The following is a 23062-nucleotide window of genomic DNA, read 5'->3' on the forward strand; positions in this document are numbered from 1 at the left end:
CCATGCCTCAGGGTGTCTGCTCCACAGTGGGCACGAGGGAGACTTCACCACAGCAGGTGGGACTCAGGTGACATGTGCAGAATGGTTCTGAATCCTAAAGACAGTGATTTCATCCATTACCAACAGTGGCAGGGTAGAAAAGCTAAGTGCTCGGATAAGAAAGCCGCTTTGGCAGACCAAGCATCTGTCTGCACCTCAAACCCATTCATTCTCAAAAGTAGGGGTAAAGTAGGAGCCAATATCTCACAGCCTGATGGTGAATGTGCACAAAGAGCATGCAGCTTGCCTCATGACTATCTTGCAGAATACAGAAAGCTGTCTGCTCAGCTCAACAGAAAGACAAGGCTGTCCCCTCTCCTGCCCTTCCAGCCCTGAACCGCTGCCTCCCAGCTGCAAGAGGCTCAGCAAAGAAGCGCAAGGTAAGAGGCTGGGGAGCAACAAGGGGAATGTTCCCAGCTGCAGGGATCGCTGTACAGCAAATCTGCATGATGGGACCAAACAAAGACAGAAAGGGAAGCCTTCCGGAAGGCACCAGGGATTACAGCAAAGTGGACCGCAGATTATTCGGCATGTCTGTCACTTATGTATAATCCAGCAATGAGCAGGGGAATTCGACAACACCAGCTAGGGGCACAAATAGCACAAGTAACTTCACTTGTGAATTTGAATCTGGTCCTGAGAAGAACACACACAGCACTCAGGAAGGGCTGCAGAGGAGGACTTTGTACCACGCTGCCACTCCTCAGAGCCAGCCAGCGGGGCCCACCCCCACGCTGCTGCTTCACACTAAATGGTGCTCAGGTCCAAGCTGTTCTCTTCCTGCAGGAGCCTTACCGGAGCACAGCATAAACATGGTTTCAGGCCTTCTCACTTTCTGTGAGGGCATCATTTTGCCCTTTGTGCTTTCATGACAAAATCCAATGTTTGTTTATTTGTTCCATTACATGAACCAAATCCTAGGTCTTTGGGGCACAACTTCCCATCCTGAGGGTGAGAAGAGCGGAGGGGCAGGCAGCAGAGCCCACGGCAAGGTGAGGGGAAGTCCCATAGCTCTGTGGAAAATGGCATTCTCCCAATGCCAGAGGATTCTTCATCTGGTGACCACAATAGCTCTTTGCACATTTTGAACATTGAGATCTTAGGTTGTGCACCAGAAAGTTCTGGGCTCAGCACACACGTGTCTCTTGGTTCCAAGGCTCTGCCTCTCTGAGGGCTCCATGAGTCCTGTCTGCTGTTCATGGCCTGGCTGCCTCTTGGGTCCTTCTCTGACTGCACTGGGTCTGGAGGAGCAGAATCCCGAGGGCCACCAGGATCAGGCCAGCCAGGCCCATCCGGACGAGATTCTCCACCATGTAATCCTGAGGCTGTGAGGCTGAGGTGGGGACAGAGAGGCCACAGAGGTCAGGACAGACAAAACTCACTCCCACCCCACGCATGTCCCCTGTGTTCCCTGCACAGGACTGGACCTGGGTTCAACCCCAGGACTGACTATTCCTGCTCACCTGTCTTTGGCTCTGACATGTGCTGTGATGGGCTGGGGGGCCTACATGTTCCCGAAACCAAGTCAGGGAGGAGGATTGTGAGGCCATGAAGAGACCTGAAGGTCGCTCCTGAGCTGTACAGCTCTGTGTCTCCTCCAGAGGAAGCAGCTTCATGTGGCCCAGAATGAGGGCTTTCCACCCACTGGTCAGCTCCCTCTGCTCCGCCCAGTGCACCCTCAGCCTCACTGTGCTCTCTGAGCTCACAGCTGCAGCTGGAATCACTGTGGAAGGGTGCAGGGGACCTCCACCTGGGACATATGAGGATATGCAGTAATTGTCCTGGATTTGTGTCCCTGCTGATCTGGAAGATCAGAGCCACCTGAAGATCTAGAGCCCAGGGACGCTGGACCGGTCCTCAGGCCCCTGGACTCCAGGAGCACAGCAGATGCAGGATTCTGGGGCTCTCTCTCCTTCACCACCCAGCCAGGCCGCCTGTTGCTTCAACGTCACATTAGCCCTCCTGAAGGGATCGTCGCATGGGCAGGAGCCCCTGGGTCACAGCACTCGCATGTGGGCAGACGTGTGTGTGCTCAGGGCGGGTGTGTTCTGTGTGGTAAGCTCAGTATTGTCCCCAACCAATATGCAAGGTTATTAATGTGTCTAAATCCATGACATCTTTATTTCTATGTGATATTTCAAAAATGTACCCCAGAGGTTATTACAGTACTTGATAAACTCAAACGTCCCTGTGGCTATTCAGAGCTGACAGCACCGCCCACCGGGCTGTGCTCACCTTGCAAAGACAGACAGGAAGTAGCAGGGAGCAGTACCCAGCCCGGGCTGAGGTGCAAGAACCCGGCTCTGATTTCATCTGTTCCCCCAGCAACCAGGACCACGATGCCTGCAGCCCGAAACTTGCAGCTCTCCACGAGCACCCGCCCTGGCTTCTTCATGCCCACCCTCCCATGCTGTGCACTCAGCCCCCTCAGTGCCAGGGAGGTTCTGTGGGGCTTCCTGTGCAGGAGGAGCCCACATGTGTCCATAGGCAGGTTGCCCCTCTCTTTCCCTCCACTGCTCCTTCATCTAAAAACTCAGCCTCCTCTAAGGAAAGCCAGACACCTCGCCCGAGCCCTCCTTCTACAACTTGTCCTGCGCAAGAGCCACACAGGCTCCGAATAAACAGCCATAATTGAAGGAAAAGTCAAAGAAGTGTGACAAGGTCAGACTTATGTGAATGTAAGCATGTGTGGTCCTCTATCTCTTGCCTTCTCGTGGCTCCACAGCAGTGATCCTGGGCAGGATGTCCACGTCTGGCTTCCAATTAACATAAGGAGCTTCAGCTTCATTCGACTACTTCCCTCTTGAAGGAGACCTCAATAGAAACATTTAGCAATTGGACGAAGAGGATGCTTGGAGTAATATAGCAGCCATAACTGCCTCAGTGCTTTGGACAGCCAGGGCAGCTACTGGCTCTGCGGCACGAGCTCAGTCAGTACACACTGATCACTTTGTAGACAACTGGACCCAAAGGCTGATGAAAGCTGGAAGACTCAGGGAGATATTGTTATAAAGTTGCAAACCCAAGAATGCATTTAGGAAACCTTCTGTCCCTTTTATGGCAGATCAAATTAAAAGTTTGCAGTTGCAACTAGGGTTCGAGTGTCACTATAGTATGACTGTTTCGACTCACCCCTTTACTGTAGAACAAAATTCTACACCCTTGGAGAATGGTCAAAAACCACACACAAGGAAAAACCATCAAGATGTCGCTATAGATATAGATGCCCCTCAGAAAAGAGTGCTGCTCCCCTGCACTCACTGGACCTTCCAGATGCAGCCCAGGACTGGCATACAGACCAGGGGTGAAACCCTGCAGCTGAAGTCCCTGCAGAGAGACTAGGGGCCAGAACCACCCAGCTAATCCAGGAACAGAGCATCTTGCCACAGGGGCAAAACAGGTCCACTTCCAAGGGCTGCAGCAGGAAGGAGCCGAGCACAGCAGACAGATGCATGACAGGCCCAATGGGACAGGTTCATACTTGGGAGATCTGCACCCAAATTTCAGCAGGTGCTAAGGTTATAACTGCACCAAAGCTCTACGCCAAAGATCAGAGGAAAGTTCTATACAAAATGACAAAGAGAAGGAATAAAATGCAATCTCAGGCCTCGAGCCCACACAGGACAAGTGCGGAAGACACTAGCACAGAAGAAATTGGGACTCCCACAGCTGAAGTGTCTGAATCAGTAGCATCTGAAGTAAAGGAACAACTGCAGAAAGGTAGAGAGAGAGGAAGCCAGATCAGAAATAACCTCTGAAATAGAAAAAGAAATCTCTGAATTAACAGCGTCTGAAGTAAAAAATCAAATGCAGAAACATGTAGAGGAAATCAGATCAGAAATAAACTCTGTAGTAAAAATATTAAGAACTGCTTCTCAAGAAGAAAATGATTAAAAAAGAGATTAGGAAACGACAGATTCATTCAATAAGCAATGCAAGAAAGAAATAGATCGCATGAAGTAGAGTCAAAGAGATATAGAGGAACTTAAAATCTCAACCACAAGCTTGCAAAACCATTTGAGTGAAAGTGAAGATAGAGCTTCAGATCTTGAAGACACTGTCGCAGTTAGTGAAAAGGCAAGAAAAGATCTCTTTAAAAACACTACGATGCAGGAAAAAACAATTCATCACCTGCAAGGCAATGCAAACATGAAAAAAGTGAGACTAATAGGCATCAATGAGAAAAAAGGAGTCAATACAAATGATATAAAAAGAATATGGACAGAAGTATTGGCAGAAAACTTCCGAAACATGAGGAAACAATGTGACATTCAGTAACCAAAGCATACAGAACTCCAAATAACTTCAACCCAATTAAACACACTGAGACATATAATAGTCAAGATCCCAGAAATCCAGCAAAAGAACAACCTACTGAAAGTCGCTGGAGAAAATAAGCATATTACATTTAAAGAAAACCCATCAGAATAATGTCAGACCTCTCTTCAAAAATAATGAAGGCAAGAAGAGCATGGAGCAGAGTACTTCAAGTCCTCTATGAAAAAAATTCCAGCCCAGACTACTATACCCTGCAAAACTCTCTTTCAAGTTTGATGGAGAAGTGAAATACTTCCATGGCAAAGAACAACTAAAGAATCGCATGATGACAAAGCCAACCCTACACAGACTACTAAGAGATGTTCTAGACAGAGAAAAAATGATCAGAACCCCATGAACAAAACAGAAGGAACTCACTAAATAAGGTAAGCAAATAAACACAGGAGAAAAAGGAGTACAAAACATCAGGTATATAACATGTCAATAGTAAGTCAATACATCTCAATTATAACCAGCAATGTAAATGGACTCAATTAATCAAGTAAAAGAAATAGACAGGCACAGAGGATTAGGAAACAAAATCCAACAATATGCTGTATAAAAGAAAGAGACTTAACTTGTGAAGAAATTCATAGGCTGAAAGTCAAAGGATGGAAAACAATACTACATGCCCCAGCATCTCAGAAGAAAACAGGGGTAGAAATCCTGTTCCCAACTTCAAAACAAGAATGATCAAATGAAATAAAGAAGGCCACTATATACTGGTTAGGGGAAGAATTCACAGGAAGAAGTAACACTCATAAATATGTACACATCAAACACGGGAGCACCCAACTATATAAGACAAATCTTAATGGACATGAAAAACCTAATATCCACTACCACAATCTTAACAGGAAACCTTAACACCCCCTTATCACAAAAAGATAGGACAACCAGACAAAAATTAACAAAGAAGTACCAGAACTGAACCAGAGCTGGGAACAAATGGACTTAGTGGACATATACAGAGTGTTGCACCCAAACACAGCCGAATACACATTTTTTTCCAGCTGCACATGGGTCATTTTCTATGATAGACCACATATTAGTCCATAGGTTATGCTTAAGTATATGCAAGAAAACAGAAATTATCCCATGCACATTATCTGACCACAGTGCAATAAAACTGGAAATAAACAAGACAAGAAAACAGACAAACCCCATAAATATATGCCCCATAAATTAAACAACACCCTACACAGCAATCAATGGGTCAAAGATGAAATTAAACAAGAAATACAACAATATCTACAATTCAATGAAAATTCAATTACAACTTATCGGAATTTATGGGATGCGATGAAGAAGTTCTCAGAGGGAAATTTATAGCTGTGAACTCACACATTACAGAAACAGAAGGGAAACAAATAAACACACTAACATTGCACCTCCAAAATTTAGAAAAGGAAGACCAAACCAAACACAAAGCCCAAAGATGGGAAGAAATCATAAAGATGCGGGCAGAAATTAATTCAACTGAGACAAAGAAAACATTTCAAAGAATTAAGAAATGAAAAAGCTGGTTCTTTGAAAGATTAAATAAAACTGATAAGCCCCTAGATATCCTCATCAAAAAGAGGAAAGAAAAAAATTCAATTTCAAGCGATAAGGAATGAAAAGGGTGTAATTACCACAGACCCAGTGGAAATTCAGAAGACTGTCAATTGCTACTTTCAGAATCTTTACTCTCACACAATAGAAGACACAGAATAGATGGACATATATTCCTACAAAACTACAAATTACCAAAACTAAATCAAGAAGATATAACAGGGGCCGGGGAGATGGTTCGGTGGAATAAGTGCTTCCCAGGCAAGCACAAGGGCCTGAGTTCAATCCCTGGTTCTGAAAAAAAAAAAAAAAAAAGATATAACAACTCTCAATAACCAAATAACAGCCAGTGAAAAACTAAATGTAATAAAAAAAACCTACGGACAAAGAAAAGTCCAGGTCCTGATGGATTCATACCTCAATTCTAGAAGAAATCTATACAAGATATAATCTCTACACTCCTCAAACTCTTCAATGAAATTGAAAAGGAAGCAATCCTCTCAAAATCATCCCTGAAGGCAAGTATTATACTAATACCAAGACCAGGGAAAGACACAACTAAAAAAGAGAACTACAGGCCAATCTCCCTCATGAACATAGGTGCAAAAATCCTCAAGAAAATGCTATCAAATAGAATACAACAAACCATGAAGAAGATTATACACCATGACCAGGTAGGATTCATCCCAGGGATGCAAGGATGGTTCAATATTCAAAAAGCTATAAATGTAATACACCATATCAATAGAGCCAAATCTAAAAATCACATGATCATCTCAATTGATGCAGAAAAATTTTTTGACAAAGCACAACACTCATTCATGTTCAAAGTCCTATGGAAAATTGAAATAGATGGCGTCTAGTTCAATCTGACAAAAGCCATCTATGACAAACCAATGGCTAATATAACTCTAAATGGGGAAAAACTGAAATCTTTTACTCTCAGATCTGGTAAAGACAAGGATGCCCTCTATCACCAATCCTATTTAGTATACTTCTGGAATCATTAGCTAGAGCCATTAGACAAGAGAGAAAAAAAAAGAATAAGAATAGGTAAAGAGGAAGTTAAATTATCATTATTTGCATATCACATGATACTTCACTTGGAAGACTCAAAAAACTCCACCAAGAAGCTACTAGAATTAATATAGAAATTCAGTAGCATAGCAGGTTATAAAGTTAATACCCAAAAGTCAATAGCATTCCTCTACACAGACAACAAACACACTGAGAGGGAAATTATAGAAACAATACGTTCTACAATAGCACCGAGGAAAATGAAATACCTTGGAATTAACCTAACTAAAGAAGTCAAAGATCTATTCAAGGAAAATTACAGTACTCTGAAAAAAGCAATCAGAGAATTTCAGAAAATGGAAAGATATTCCATGCTCCTGGATAGGAAGAACCAACATTGTGAAGATGGCCATATTCCCAAAATAGCTGTACTGATTTAATGCGATCTCTATCAAGCTACCCACAACATACCTCCCAGACATAGAGAAATCATTCCTAAAATTTATTTGAGACCAGAAAAGACCTAGAACAGCAAAGGCAATCCTGGGCAATAAAGACAAGGCAGGAGGCATCACAATTCTTGACTTGAAATTATACTACAAAGCTACTGTGATAAAATCAGCATGGTACTGTCAACAAGATAGACCTAAGGATCAATGCAATAGATTAGAAGATGCAGAGGCCTCTATGAATACACTCAGACTGATCTTCAACAAAGGGACAAAACATGCTTACTGGAAAAAAGATAACCTTTTTAACAAATGGTGCTGGAAAAACTGGCTCTCTACATGCCAAAAAATAAAACTTGACCCGGGTCTATCACCATGCACTAAGCTAATGTCAAAGTGGATTAAAGATCTAAACATTGAAACAGAAACACTGAATCTCCTGGAAGTGAAAGTGGGAGGAACTCTTGAAGACATAGGAGTAGGCAAAGAGTTCATGAACAAAAATCAAATCGCACAGGTAATACGTGAAAGAATTAACAACGGGCACCTCCTCTTATTGAAAAGTTTTTGCACATCAAAAGAAATTGCCAACAAAGTGAGAAGACAACTCATAAACATGGAAAAAATCTTGATTATTAGGCACTCAGACAAAGGTCTGCTTTCTAGAATTTATAAAGAATTAAAAACCATTAGTGCCCCAAAATTTAAAGACCCAATCCAGAAATGGGCATCTGAGATGAACACACACTTCTCAGAGGATGAAATTAAAGAAGCGAATAAATATATGAAAAAATGCTCCACATCAGTAGGTATCCATGAAATACAAATTAAAACAACACTGAGATACCATCTCACCCCAGAAAGAATGGCTATCATAAAGAAATCACCCAACAACAAATGTTGAAGAGGCTGTGGGGAAAAAGGAACCCTTCCCCAATGTTGGCAGGAGTGCAGACTGGTGTAACCATTATGGAAATCAGTGTGGAAACTCCTTTAAAAACTAGGAGTGGAAATCCCATTAAAGCCAGCTATTCCTCTACTGGGGATTTTCCTGAAGGAACGGAAATCATCATATCATACTGATATATGTGTACCTATATTTACAGCAGCACAATTTGTGATAGCCAAATCTTGGAAACAACCAAGATGCCCATCACCTGAGGAATGGATGAAAAAGATGTAGTATTTTTACACAATGGAGTATTAATCAGCTATAAAGAATGATAAGCTTGAAGCATTTATATTGAAGTGGATGCCACTTGAACATATACCCATAAGTGAAATAAACCAGACACACATGTGTAAATATCGTATAGTTTCCCTAGTATAAAAACTCAAAAGAAGAAATACAAATAGAAAGGTATAATACAAGTAAAAGGAAAGCAGGATCTCGAGGACTAACTAATTAAGAGAGGGAAAGGAGAAGAGCTAGGAAACATGACAATGTCAAGCCATACAGTTATATGTAGAAGATGGGCAAGGCAATGATTCTGAGAATCTCCAGAAGGTTTTTGAATCTAGCAGTTAATTGGTAGGATTCTCACCCTGACTAACTATATATGCTGATACCTGTGATCTAAGCAACTGCACTGCAGATGGCAAGGTATGATAGAAGGGTCACGCTCAGAACGGCTGTAATTCTGGTCTTCTGAATATGTATTGCTTGTCATGACAGAGCAATTATTGCTATACTGTCTCTCAAGTAAAAAAAAGGGTAATAAATGAAAAAAAAGAGAGAAGAAAAAAGAAAGTCACAGGACTGTCCTTCTACAATGCTGTGCATGGTTAGATTTATAGATGTCTGTGTAAAAATATGTAATTATTTATTCATATTTTTAAAATATTTTTAAAAATTTTTTCACCATATTCTGTAGGGACTTAAATTTTAATATATCAATACTTGGTGGAAAATATCTGTTCCATGTTATGCCTAAGATGTTTGATATTGAGACAGATAGTGAGGTTAAACCCAACTGCCTATGTTGTAGGGTAATAATAAGCTTCTCTTCTGGAGGGTTAACAACCTATGTTTGCAGACCAAAAATTAGAGAAAAGGAAGGGCTGAAAGGACAGCCAACATTTTGGCCCTAGCCTTTCAAAGTCAGTGAAGACTCAGGACATAGGAGAACCTATATTGTACCATCATGTAACTCAGGTGTGTCCCAAATTTTCTGATCAAGATTATGGGGCCACAGAGCAATGTGATCAGTGGTGTAGAGTGTGCCTAAAGAGAGTCACATGGAGAAAAAACATTCTCTCAGGCTTTCACAGAGAACAAATTGGTCAAGCAATGGCCGTGACTCATCCACATGGCTGACACTGACCAAGGATCTACAAATTGCAGTACAGGGTTACAGGATAAATTCTGAGGGGACTTGACAGACCTTATCAGATACAAACATTACATTTCTTGTTATATAGGTCTTGCTTTATCTTGTTTTTAACTATCCAGCAGAAAACTATAAAATTGAGGCATAAAATTAAAGCTATATTAAGAGGCTGAGCTGTAAAAGGCTCAAATGAACAACTTCTGACATTGCCAGTCCTAGGGATAACCCACTACTATTATGGACTACAGGACTATGTTGGATTATTTTGCTGAATTCATGCACCTACAATATTTAAATGACAACAGAATATGCTTCTGTGACAAAAATAAACAAAAAGAAAGGGGATACAATGAGTGGCCATTTTTTATCTGTATAATCAAAACAGGATAGATATACAGCAACATTCTCTTAATTCAATGAATAGAAAGATTTGTACTAATATTGTTTGTGGACAGGATATAATGTCTGCATCTTGTACTATGAATAACCACTAAGACAACAATATACAATGTATTTATTATTGAAACTATCCTACTAATCTGTTTTGAAACTGTCTCATTGTTATTTGTTTCTCAATAAATGTATTTTTAAAAATAAGGGCCAGGGAGATGGCTCAGTACAATAAGTGCTTGCCTGGCAAGTGCGAGGGCCTGAGTTCAGTCCTTGGTTCAGCCAAAAAATAAAATAAAATAAAGTATGAAAAAGAGAGAGAGAGAGAGAGAGAGAGAGAGAGAGAGAGAGAGAGAGAGAGAGAGAGAGAGGCAATGTCTATGTAACAACAGGCAGTCACGCTGGATGCCCAAATTAAAGACTAGGACAAGTTTGCTGATGCTGTAGGACAAGTGAATCCATGTGCTTATCTCAAAGGCTCTCTGTTGGTTTCACACTGGAATCGGTGCGCTCATTTTCTTCCTTATAATCCTCCTCATAATGGTGTGTCATAGAGGATTCACAGCCTGGCGACAGCTAGAGGCCACACAGCCCTGCAGGACTCTGCCCCTTCAAGGCAATGATGGGGCAACTGTGGGGGACACCAGGGGACCCCCCCACCCTTGAACACGGAGCCCTTGTCTCCGTTTTGGCTGAGCCTGACTCTATTTCCACGTGCTGCCATGTACAGAGCTGGCTAAGGGGATTCCTTATCCCCTCATGGGCCTGAAGCAATACCAACAGGCCCAGCCGAGGTGCTGATACGTGGTTTTTGAAGCAGGGCAACAGGTCAGTGCTATCTTGCCCTGTCAGCTCCTCAAAACCTGTGTATGCCGAGCAAGAGGGAGAGCCTGGCTCTATGCTGCTGAGATAAGAGGATATGACTTCTAAGGATTTAAAAAATGACACATCAACGCTGAAGCACCAAGCCCAGAACATCAGATCCGACCTCAACTGTGTCAGGGGATCACTCTGCGCATTTCCTTCTCTCTGCATACTGCAGGCGTCCTCTCAAGCCTCCTCCCCAGCCCAGCTCACAGCCCTCACCTACCTCCTGACACTTTCACACTCAGTCATTCCCAAGCCTCTCCCTTCTTTTGGAATCAACAAGACCAGGCTTGTCCCTGGGTCAAGACCTTTTTTCCAGTTGGCCGTCATCCCATCTGCACCTGGGACTGCTTGGCTCCCCACAACTGCATATATGCCTTTGTGTCTCTGGAGAGTTCACAACCTACGTTTGCAAACCAAAAATTAGAGAAAAGGAAGGGCTGCAAGGACAGCCAACATTTGGGCCCTAGCCTTTCAAGGTCAGTGAGGACTCAGGACCTAGGAGAACCTATATTGTACCATCATGTAACTCAAGTGTGTCCCAAATTTTCTCATCAAGATTATGGGGCCACAGAGCAATGTGATCAGTGGTGTAGAGTGTGCCTAAAGAGAGTCACATGGAGAAAAAACATTCTCTCAGGTTTTCACAGAAAACAAATTGGTCAAGCAATGGCCATGACCTCATCATGGGTAGCACTAGAAGTGTTAGGTTGGAATTCACTCCCCAGTATCCCAGTGCCTTTTCCATGAGATGACAAATATACACTCCCTGGGCCTAGACGAGGACCAGGAGGGCTCTCCGCATTCCCGCCCGCTGCTCTGCACCAGCTCGGCCCTGCCTCTCATCATGAATCTCCCTGCCACTGATGTGCAGGCCACACACACAACAGCGCATGGACAGTTACCCCTTGCATAAGTAGATGCGGCCCCACACGGCCCAGCACTCCTGCTAATGTCCCCACAGACGTGACCTGGCCCAGGAGAGCACAGCAGATACACGTCCAAAGCATCAGCCAGTGAGCTATGCTTGCCCTGGATCACTCAGACCTGCAGTGTTGGGGACATCCATATCCAGCGCAGGTGTGCAGCCCAGGAGCTCCGGCTGAACCTCGTGGCCTTAGTGAGCAGAGGCCGTGGCAGCCAGGGCTGTGGAAGCCAAGTGTCCCTGACCCAGATAACCAGGCAGAGCACACATCCTGGGGACGTCAGCCCATCATCACCTTATGCGTGACTCAATCTATCACACACAGTTATACAAGTGCACGCACAGTAAGTTTTAATGTCTCTTCTAAATTTATGTAAATAATTTTAATCAATTGAAGGTAAGGTAGGGTTTATTCCAATTATATAAATTATATGTATGTAATGTCCCATCGATATTATGTTTATGTCCATTCTAACAATACCCTGTACATTATATATTATAAACATGATATGGCATTCAATATGTAACATGTATTATATCCACCACAATTATACTTTAGTGTGTTTGTTTTCACCTACAGTATATCCTTAGGGCCAGCCAGATAGATGAGCAGATTAAAGCACCTACTTAGGCAGAGTGAAGTGGCCAGGGTTCGATCCCTGGTGTGCCATGCTGGCCCAGCCCCCAGGGTACACTGAGACAGTCATTAAGACTGGGCATGATGGCACGCACCTGTAATCCCAGGGCTTGGGAGGCTGAAAACAGGAGAATCACTACTAGACCGATCCACATAGTGAGACCCTGTAGACCCTGTGGACCCTGTCCTAAATACATTAACTAATAATAATAATAATAATGAAAAAATCCTTATATATTTAAAATATTGACCAATTAATTCAATATCGCTTCAGTTCCAGGTCTGAAGTTTCACTTGACAGACTCCTATTCATGTTTGCAGCTCTCGTGTGGGGACACTGTGTGCACCTCTGTATCTGGTTCTAATTCCACCCCCATGAGAGCTCAAGTGAGCCAGACCTTCCCCCCCCCACTCTCAGCAAGCTTCCAGCCTGCACCCCTCAAACACACCACTGTAAGACAAATTTCAACCCAAGAAGGGTTTTCCTGTTGCAGAAGGGCGGACCCGAATCATGTGCCCTGTGGGAAAGCATCACCCACCCCGGGAGCTGTCACGACCTGCCCTGCCCCTGGGGAAGCCCATGCAGGGTCCTGAGCACAGAGCTGTGTAGCCCAGAGCCATGGTTTCCTCCTGAGCCCGGAGTCAGAGCCCTTGACCTTCACACTGCACAGCATCTGGGAGAATATGCTCAGCCTTTCGGCCAGAACTCACAGGCAGGCTGTGCAGCAGCTGCCCCCTGGGCTCACCAATCGGCCCTCCTGGGGGTTAAGGCCGGATGGGTCTTTGGAAGCAGTGACAGCTCCTCTTGCCCTGCTCAGGGCTCTGTCCTCCCCACACACCTGGGCTCAGAGCTCTGCCGCCAGACTCAGTAACAATGCTCAGGACAAGGACATCTGGTAGGTGGCACAAGAGGCTGCAACGCCAGCACACAGCCTGGTCCCTTCTTGGAGGTACCAGCCACAGAGCACAGGGCTCATGCAGCTGGACAGCCCCAGACACAAGGAGTGGGAAGGGGACAGGTGTGCTGAGAAGGGTGGAGAGGGCTTGTAGTCAGGAGGGGGAGATGGGAGACAGAGGAAGGCAGGTGGGAACATGGTCAAGATACCTGGGGACAAATCTGAAGGCAAAGTGGAGGTTGGGGACTGCACTGTCTGGGTGACATCCCCACCGGTCACTGCCAGCTCCAGGATCTCACTGCGTGAAGACCACATGGATGAGTTCTGGTACATGCAGCTGTACTGCCCAGCATTTGTCAAGGTGAGGAGGAATCTGGCCTCAGTCTCAAAAAGTAAAGTGGACATGTGATCCATAATTGCCGAACAACCATCAGCAGAACACTTCTCCAGGCGGAATCGCTCAATGCTCCCTTGGGCTCGGCACACGATGGTCACAATCCTCCCTCCACTTGTCATAGAGCCCAGCTCTGCCGTGATGGAGGGTGCAGGCAGGGGCCCTAAAGGAAGCAGAGCAGGCCTCAGTGTCCACCAAGTAGAAGTCGTCACACGCAGAGCACGTTTCAGGGGCATGTTAGTAGTTAGTGTTCCTGGCAAACTTACAGAGCTGCGCAGCCGTGAGCCAATTCAGCTTCACTTGTTTCCACCAGTCCCCATGTGATCCCTGTGCACCCCAGTTCTCACCCCTACGCCTCACAGTAGAGATCCCCAACCTGGGGATATCCTGGGTCTGGCTTGGGTATCCCAGGACTGTTAGAGTGAGGACAGTGGGTCCGTGAGGAGTCTACTGTGGAGCTTGTTACATAAGGGCACTGCCCAGGGCCTGGGGAGCGACCTTCTGGGGTTTCCTCGAGGTTTCCTATGCTCACCTCAGCCTCATTTCTATTCCCTGATTATCCTATCTGAGGTGGAGATAGGGAAGATGAGATTTTTTTTATTAATTTTATTGAGAAAAAATTTCAATGTGACAGCTTCAAAACAGGTTTCTAGGAGAGTTACAACTATTAATACATTGCATATTGTTGTCTGCAGTAATCATTCATAGCACAAGATGCAGACATGATGTCCTGTTCAAACTCTATTAGTATAGATCTTACTTCTTATTGAATTAAGAGAAAGTAGCTGTATATCTAACCCAACTATTTTGTATATACAGATACAAAATTGTCCTTCATTTATATGACCTTTTTTTTCACTTTTGTAAGAGGAAGGTATCCCATTGCCATCCAAATATTGTAGGTGCATGAAATCACCAAAATATTCCAATATAGTCCAGTACTCCACAATAGTAGTGGGTTACCCAAAGGACTGGCAATGTCTGAATCTGATGGTTTGAGCCTTCCAGAGCTCAGCATATTAACATGGCCTTGAGGAACTGAAAACATCATACTGACATATGTGTTCCTACATTTACAGCAGCACAATTTCTGACAGCCAAATCCTAGAAACAACCGAGATGCCCATCACCTGAAGAACAGATAAAAAAAAAAAATGTGGTATTTTTATACAATGGAGTATTACTCAGCTATAAAGAATGATAAACTCAAAGCCTTCATTTTTAAGTGGATGCCACTTGAAGATATACTCATTAGTGAAATAAACTAGACCCACATGTGTAAATATCGTATAATCTCCCTTGTATAAGAACTCAAAAGAGGGGCCGGGGAGATGGCTCAGTGGAATAAGCGCTTCCCTGGCAAGCGCAAGGGCCTGAGTTCAATCCCCGGTTCCACAAAAAAAAAAAAAAAAAAAAGAACTCAAAAGAAGAAATACAAATAGAATGATATAACACAATTAGAAGGAAAACGAGAATTTGAGGATTAGACAATGAAAAGAGGGCAAGAGGAAGATGAGATTGTAGGCACGGAAGAGGACGCTCTGTAAGAGCAGGAGCTGCAGAGGGTCAGGCCGCCCCCATCACTCTTGCCCACCGACACTTAAAGGCAGGGGCATGATAACTGCCCCAGTTTCATTCTTACTCTTCTCATATAAGTAAGTCAACTTAAGAGGTGTCGACTAACTATTGAAAAGTCAGTCGCACATACCTGGACGGCACAGCAGGGTGCGTTCATGGAAGCGTACGTGGGTGGAGAAATGGGAAATCAGGCCCCGTAACACTGCTGCGTGGGGAGAACACCCAGAGTTTATTTTGCTCTTGAGGTTCTTCAAGCACAGCAGGTCTCATTAAGCACGTTCCTTAAATTGTCTGAACTGACTCTAGCTGAAATTGTGCATGCCGTGACCAGGGTCCAGGTATCTAGGAACAAGTGCCCCAGGCAGAGGGGGGAGGAAGTGGCTGGGAGGGCCACTTCTCGCTCCTTTCTGCACCCTTTCAACCACAAGTCAGCCCCATTTTGCCCCAAGTCTCCTTCCCTGTGCCACAGTTCCACAAGGGCAGGACGCCGGGACACAGTCCCCGCCCTTGGAGTTGACACTGGGTAGAGCCAGACACTGACAGATAACTGTCCCCATGCCCAGCTGCACCTGAGATAAGTGTCCTGTGGAGGGCAGGAACCTGGCCCAGGAGGGAGGGGCTGCCCACCCTGGGTGCTGGGGAAGGGTGCCCACTGTGCCCAGGAAGATTGTACATTCCCTGTGCTGAGCACTCAGGGACAGTAAAGGAGAATGGCCACCTGATAGGGTCACCAAGGACACCAAGCTCCCCCTGGACAGGATGAGGCAGCCAAGAGATCCTCCAGGGACCCAGAGACTGTGGTCTAATGGGATGTGATGCTCCTGACCATCTCCCAAGGCAATTTACAGCGCTCTCAGCGTGGAGGAAGATATGCCAGGTAGTGCGTGTGCTGCTTAGCTCTTCATGTGATGTGTGCTTGCTGCAAAACGCCATGCTGTGCATGGTAAATAGGTGCAGGCTCGTGGGTCATATTAAAACTCAGCCTGGGCCAGGGAGATAGCTCACAGGCCCAAGTGCAGGTCTGGGAAGTGCAGGCTCCTGAGTTCAATTCCTGGGACCAAAACATAAAATAAAATTTGGTCTTTGAGCTGAGCAGGAGCTTGCACATCTGAAATAGGGATAGAAAGTCGAGATATCTAGGGACAAACGCCCCGTCTGCCGGGCAGAAGGAAGTGCGTGGGGGACAGCCAGGCCCAGATCTGAGAGCTGAGCCGCTCTGTTCTGTCTGAAGGTAAACCTTGGAAAGCGGCTGAGGAGGAGGAGTATTTTATATGAGCAGCAACATACACACAAGCCTTTGAGTGAAATTTAAATATCATGGAAGGTAAAGACAGAGCACTGGGGCCCCGCTCAGCTGGGCCTCCTGCTTCTGCCCAGGAAAAGCTAGGGAAGTCTGTATCCTAAGAGGTCCAACCTGGGTCACACTGGGGCTGAATCTCTTCTGAGGACAGCAGCGTGTCACCAGGACACCTGTGCCCCATGGTCACTGCTGCGCCAACTGCCACACCCAAGCGACAGATCAGGGAAAGGATCACATGTGGATGAATAGACACAGAAAGTGTGGGGCAGGCAGAGCACAATGTCCCTCATCCCTCAGACAGAGGGGACCTCTGTGCTTGGTGACACCAGGAAGGTACCCAGGGCACATTACTAGGTGGGCTGAGCCTGTACTGGGCAAGCGCTGCACGACCTCATCTCCTCCTGTGGAGTTAGGAGCTGAGGGGGAGCTGTGGCTCCCAGAGGCCAGGGGAGGCCCCAGATGGGGAAGGGACCACGCTGGTGCACAGGCACAGAAGGGCACTTAGAGCAGACAGGGAGCTCCTGAGACCTGGGGCAGGTGGGGCAGGCTGACTGTGGCTCACAGTGACACAGGGCACATTTCAGATGGCTCAAAGGGCAGATGTGACATGTCCTCACCATGAAAATAAGCCTATGAGATGGACAGGAGCCTAATTCAACTCTCCCAAATATGGACATTATATAAACACATTGTTCAGTGAAGATTTTGTGTAAACAATTATTTCTTTTTTAAAAACAAGAAAACAACAGACAGAAAATAGATCAAGATGAACTTGGAGGCATATTCCTATAATCCCAGTACACCAGAGGCTGAAGCAGGAATAGTGAGTTCAAGGTCAGCTTAAACTGCAGAAGGAGACTGACTCCCCCCAGCCAAAAATAAAGGGGTGGGGGTGGGAAGGCAGCTGGTTGTAGGCTACACATTTCCTGTGTCACTGTTGGGGACCTGGGTAGGACATCCCATCCCAGAAGCCAGTTCCCTGCTGCCCAGCAGAGTGAACAGGACTCACCCTCCGCTGTGAAGATCTCCTGGCCCAGGCAGAGCCCTGGAAGAGAAGCACAGTTAGAAATGCCCAGTGCCCAGTTCCTGAAGGGTGAAGCAGCACAGCCCTGGGAGAGCCCAGGACTCAGCCTCCCATGGCTACCAAAGCATCCCACCTTCCAGCGACCCAGACCCCTTACACTGCTTGCTCAGGAAGACCCAGACCCCAGCAGACAGGCTCTGCACTCTCAGCCCTTCCAGCAGCGGCCTGCTGCACACCCAGGGCCTGTTCTAGGTCCAAGTCCTGTGATGCGCCCTGAGTCCTGCAGGAGTGGAGGAGTAGCCACAGGTGTCCTGCAGGACTCACAACCTCCTGGCTGGCATCAGGCTGAGCAGGGAACAGGACCCCTTCCCAAGGCTTGGCTCCTCCCATCCTCCCATTGTCCTCACCTCACCGAGGACTAAGAGGGAGATGGGATGTGGGGCCATGACCTGGAGCTGACAGCGCCAAGCAGACAAGACCACAAAGTGGTGGCTTGGATAAGACAGTTTCCCCCTCAAGCCTTGCTCAGAAAAGGAGCTCAGCCTCCCCTCTCCTCTCCCTCCCTGCTAGGGCAGAAGGCAGCCTCCCTTCAGAAGGGGGCTCTGAGTGAAACTTCAAGACAGGACAGATGGTGGCTCCTCAGCACCAGCTCCAGTTCTCGAAACAGTGGCCCTGGGCAGGGTGTTGGGACACAGAAGCCAGAAGTTCCTCACACTGAAAATGGGAACCTCAGCTCGCTCCTGCCAGAGTGAGGACTGCAGTCCCTGAGAAAGCCCAGCAACACAGTAAGCACACCGAGTGCACCTCCTAGACATGAGATTCTCAAAGTCCCTCAGCTGAGAGTCTTCCTACACAGACAGTCTTCTCAGAAGCCATCCCTGATCCCATCTCTCACAGCCGGTTGAGAAGCTAGAACCCTGTCCGACTGCAGCTGCGACTGTAAACGGTGCCATTGCTGTGGGTAGCAGGAGATGCTTGAAAATGTTACAAAGCCAACTCCCAGGGGACGCAGCGTTCACCTGCTGGGTGAGTCTCTAGGGGGAGGGCAGGAGTGTGTGCAGAAGAGACCTTCATCTCCAGGGTCAGTGATGGAAACGTGACTAGGAGAGCAGAGCCGAGGGAACCGTGGCAATGTCACCGCCAGGAGAACCACTGCACATGCACTGGATGCGGAGTGGGAAGCTGTGCAGCCTTAAGAAGGGGGCTCGAGGCCAGTGAGTACACTGTTGAATCCTGGAGACACAGTGCTTGCTTGGCAGCAAGAGGCCTACCGAGCTGCAGCGTGCTGTGGCCACTGCTCCCGCCCACGGGCTGCCAGCTCCCAGCCCTGCTGTGTGCCCAGGGCTGCAGATTCGCACCGTCCCAACAGGCGCCGCCCTCCCTGGGTGCCGAGGCTTTGCAAGATGCGCAGGACATCAGAACCTCGCCCCCTGCTTCCGTCTCGCGCTCCTGGGCTCCCTGCACAAGCCTCCATCCCTGAAGTTCAAAGCTGTAAAATTGGGAATCCCTCTCCTCGGGAGCCAGTCACCGTGTGCTTATCAGCTGCTCATTACAGGTCAGCGTCTGACATGAGGGAGTGACCAGAACTGAGGCAGGTGCAGGAGCGCCCAGCCCAAAAGGGGAGACGGAGTCACACAGGCAAGCACATACTTTGCAGCTGCCTCCAGGACATGAGAATCAGGGTGACGGGCCCAGTGTGACAGCTAAGATCTGCAATAACAGTGGTTTCCCAGGAAGGAATTCTCCTGCACACTCAACTACATGACACTAGATGTTTCCTAGCAGAATTTGAGGTGCCTCTGTAAGGGCGTCACAAACACAGCACCACGCACGCTGTGGAGCCCATTGCCCTCGTGGGCAGAAGGGGCCTCCAGGGATCTCCACCAAAAGGAACACAGAGGACAGAGGACACTCATCCAGTTGTGAAGGTGAGTGACCTGGGGGTGACAGACCACGTCTCTGCTCAGATTTCTTAGTCACATGTAGAGGCCAGGGACACTACAAATGGAGTATGTGACAGGCAGCCACTTCTGCACTGAAGTTGGGAAGGGTAGATATGCTTATGTTCCTGCTGCCTTGTGTGCAAATTCAGTCAATAAGCACAGCACGGTAGTATGCTCAGCTACCACGGCGCCGCTGCAGCACTCGCCAGCCTGCCTGTCCACTGTCAACCTGGATGCCTCTGTGCTCAGCTGGGAACTGCCAGCCTGAGGCTCTGAGTGGCACAGAGAGACCTCCCAGGCTCCTCCAGGAACCAGCTGTGCCCCAGGTCTCCTCATGGGCGCCTTCGCACACCACAGCACAGAGGGCAGCAGCTAGGTGCACGGCAGACTATTCCTGCTCCCCTATCCAGGTCCCTTGCTCTGGACTCTGGCTCAGGAGCATTCCCCACAGCCCATTCACTGTCCCTGTGCCTGAAGCTGGGGACAGAACCTGAGGTTGGTAACTCTTGGCTCTGTCCATGTCAGGAAAGGAAGCAGACCCAGGAAGTTCATGAGTGACAAGCAGGAGTTTAGACTCCAGAATGACTCCCACGGTGGCCCCTTCAGCCTTCCTGCATCTGACCACAGCAATCCTCATGGGAGAGGGTCACAGCTAGACCTGTGCTGCTCAGGGCGCTCAGCTTGTGTGGCCCCCGGCTCAGCCTGGAAGGTCCCTCCTTCCCAGAGCCACTTGTGCTCCATGCTGTGGACCAGCTGGACTTTGAGTCAAGAGAAAGGTATCCTGTACCTAGCCTGTGGGTCCTCTCATGCCAACTCACATCTTGCCATGGGACACCAGAAACAAAGATGGTCAGCACCATGCTGCAGGGACCAGCGGCAAATACAAAAGTGTAAGATGTGGGCTCTCAGCCTGATGGTCATTTTCTCATCAGTGTTTCAGAGGAAAGCCACCCACCGCACTGGGGGCCCTTCACTGATAGGGAGGAAGAGAGCTGTCCTCCCTAGATGTTCTTGTCCCTCCTGTCCCCAGCCTGATCATCCTCTCTGATCCAATTGCCAAAGGCAAATAAATGGGCAGCACAGAGCTGAGCTGTGCAGAGGACCTCTGAGTGCTGACTTGGGCACTCAGTGTAAAGACATTGGGGCTGGTGAGATGGCTCAGTGGAATAAGCGCTTCCCTGGCAAGTGCAAGGGCCTGAGTTCAATTCCACATTCCGGAAAAAAAAAAAAAAAAAAGACATGGCAATGAAAGCGGAACCCCAGCTAGAGTGGGGAAACTGCTGGGCAACCTCTCCTGAGCCTGAACAGAGTGACAGAGGCCCGCTCTGCTCCCCAGGACTGGGGCACCCACCAGGCTGGACTCCGGCCATGAGGCTCTTCCTGAGTGAGCAAGGTGCACCTCAAGGCTTTCCAACAACCACCGTGTTGCAGAACCCAAGAGACCAGGGAGACCAGTGGAGACAGCAGGAGGATTTATTTCCAGGATTTTAGATGCAAATCAACCCAAAAACTGGCCTTTACAGTGCTGGGTTTTGGAACACAGGAAAGGTTCCAGTTCTTTTTATTTGGCAGATGGCCTTGGACTTTACAAACTGGGAGGCGAGACAAGCAAGGGCACAGAGGCAAACAGAAATTAGTAACTTCACCTTCTGGATAGGGACTTAGGAATCCTGTTAGAGCAAGATGACACAAACTCTGCTCACAGAACACAGCTGCCAATCTGAATCAGATCTGAGTAAGCAGTTAAAGCCACAGGTGGGAGGAGGAGTTCCCAGGGGATTGTTCTTTAAATTCAGCCTTGGGCCAGCCAAATAGCTCAGCAGATTAAAGCGCCTGCAAGCAGGCACAGGGGCAGGGGTTTGGTCCCAGGGCATGCCATGCCAGCCCCACCATGCCTGTCCTGTCCCCAGGGCACACTGAGATTGCAATCAAGACTGGGCATGGTGGCCTGAACCTATAATCCCAGCTCTTGGGAGGCTGTAAACAGGCAGGTCACTATAACAAGTCCCTTCTAGTAGTGAGACCTTGAACACCCTGCAGACCTTTCCCTAAAATATAAAAAATATATAAATAAATAAAAAATATAAATCCAGCCTTAATACTACTGCAGTATGGAGGATTGCCCCCTGATGCTCAACCTGTAACACCCAGTTCAACTGAACGAGGATGGTGCTGCCTGTGGCTACCCACTGCTGCCTGCAGCATAAGAGGCGGATCTGCAGGAGCAGGAGGCGGCGGCTGGGAACCGGCTTAGAGGAGCTGCTGGGGAGCTGCTGGGAGCCGCTGGTTCTCCAGGCTGTTCTGCTAGAGGACCTTGTCCTGCTGGATTTCCTGATGAACTGGGCTCATCTCACTAGAGGAAAAGCTTGGGAACTCATTGTCACAGCGGATGGCTAGGGTTCACTTTCAGGGAGTGCTGCTCGTTGTCACAGCGGATGGCTAGGGTTCACTTTCAGGGAGCGCTGATCCTCATTTGAGCGTAGCTTCCTGGCTCCAGAGGAGAAGCTGGTGCACTGCTCAGTCTCGACAGTAGCTTGTAGTACTGGCTTTCCTGACGGGAACTCACCTTTCCTCATCCCTGGAGGAGCTCAGGACCTACTGTCACTGAGGATGGCTCTGGGACCTCCCAGGGCGGCTCTTGCTCTTAGCCGTGAGCATTCCTTCCTGACTCCAGTGCGGCTCGCTCAGCCTGCTGGCACAGATCCTTGATCCTGCTAACACAGATTTTCTAGCTTTCACAACCAACCTTCGGGCCTTGCAAGCACAAATTCACGAAACAGGCCCATATCAGACATTGTCATAGGCCCTGAACCTCCAGCTGGACCTGGGGAAGGCACTGTGGTGAGCTCTAGTTGGTCTGCTGGAATGGTGCAGAACGTTATCTTGGGATCCAGACCCTCAGCTGGATTCTTTGGTCTTTCCTGTGTGGACAGATTTGCTGTACTCTTTGTATATGATTCTCGCCGTGATTCATTGTAAAGTAGTCTTATAAAATTTCTGTCCCTAGAGTACACCACAGTAATGTTCCCTACAAAAGGCCCAAACAATGACATGCAGCAACTCTAGATTCCAGAAAACAAGTCCACCTTACCTGCTTGTGAGGTTCCACACCTCTAGTGCTACCACCGAGAGGCTGAGGCACGAAGATCACAAAATCAAGTCCAGCCTGGGTATTGAAACAATGCAGCAAAAATCTGTCTAAATTTTAAAATTTTAAAGTAGCTGGGGAGGAAGTTCAGTGAGAAGGACTGCAGGTCAATGGCCAGAACCAATACCAATGACAACAAAATCAGTCTAAAATATCAGCAGTTCTTGGGGCTGGTGAGATGGCTCAGTGGTCTAAAGCACCTACTTAGAACAAGCTTAGCAAAGCACAGGGACCGCGGTTCAATCCCCCAGCAC

General features: G+C 47.4%; 1 protein-coding gene across 1 annotated transcript in view; it reads right to left on the minus strand.

The window, feature by feature from the left end:
* Positions 1–636: 636 nt before the first annotated feature.
* LOC111814636 (platelet glycoprotein VI-like) overlaps positions 637–23062 on the minus strand; it is a 31042-nt gene continuing 8616 nt past the window's right edge. Inside the window, exons 4-6 of the mRNA XM_023708533.1 lie at positions 17703–17738; positions 13631–13978; positions 637–1372 (exon numbers count right to left, since the gene is read on the minus strand). Coding sequence (XP_023564301.1) covers positions 1236–1372; positions 13631–13978; positions 17703–17738 — 521 coding nt within the window. The 3' untranslated portion in view covers positions 637–1235. The remainder of the gene's footprint in view (positions 1373–13630; positions 13979–17702; positions 17739–23062) is intronic.

The sequence above is a fragment of the Octodon degus genome, unplaced genomic scaffold, assembly GCF_000260255.1.
Source record: "Octodon degus isolate 3935 unplaced genomic scaffold, OctDeg1.0 scaffold00387, whole genome shotgun sequence".
Classification (NCBI taxonomy): domain Eukaryota; kingdom Metazoa; phylum Chordata; class Mammalia; order Rodentia; family Octodontidae; genus Octodon; species Octodon degus.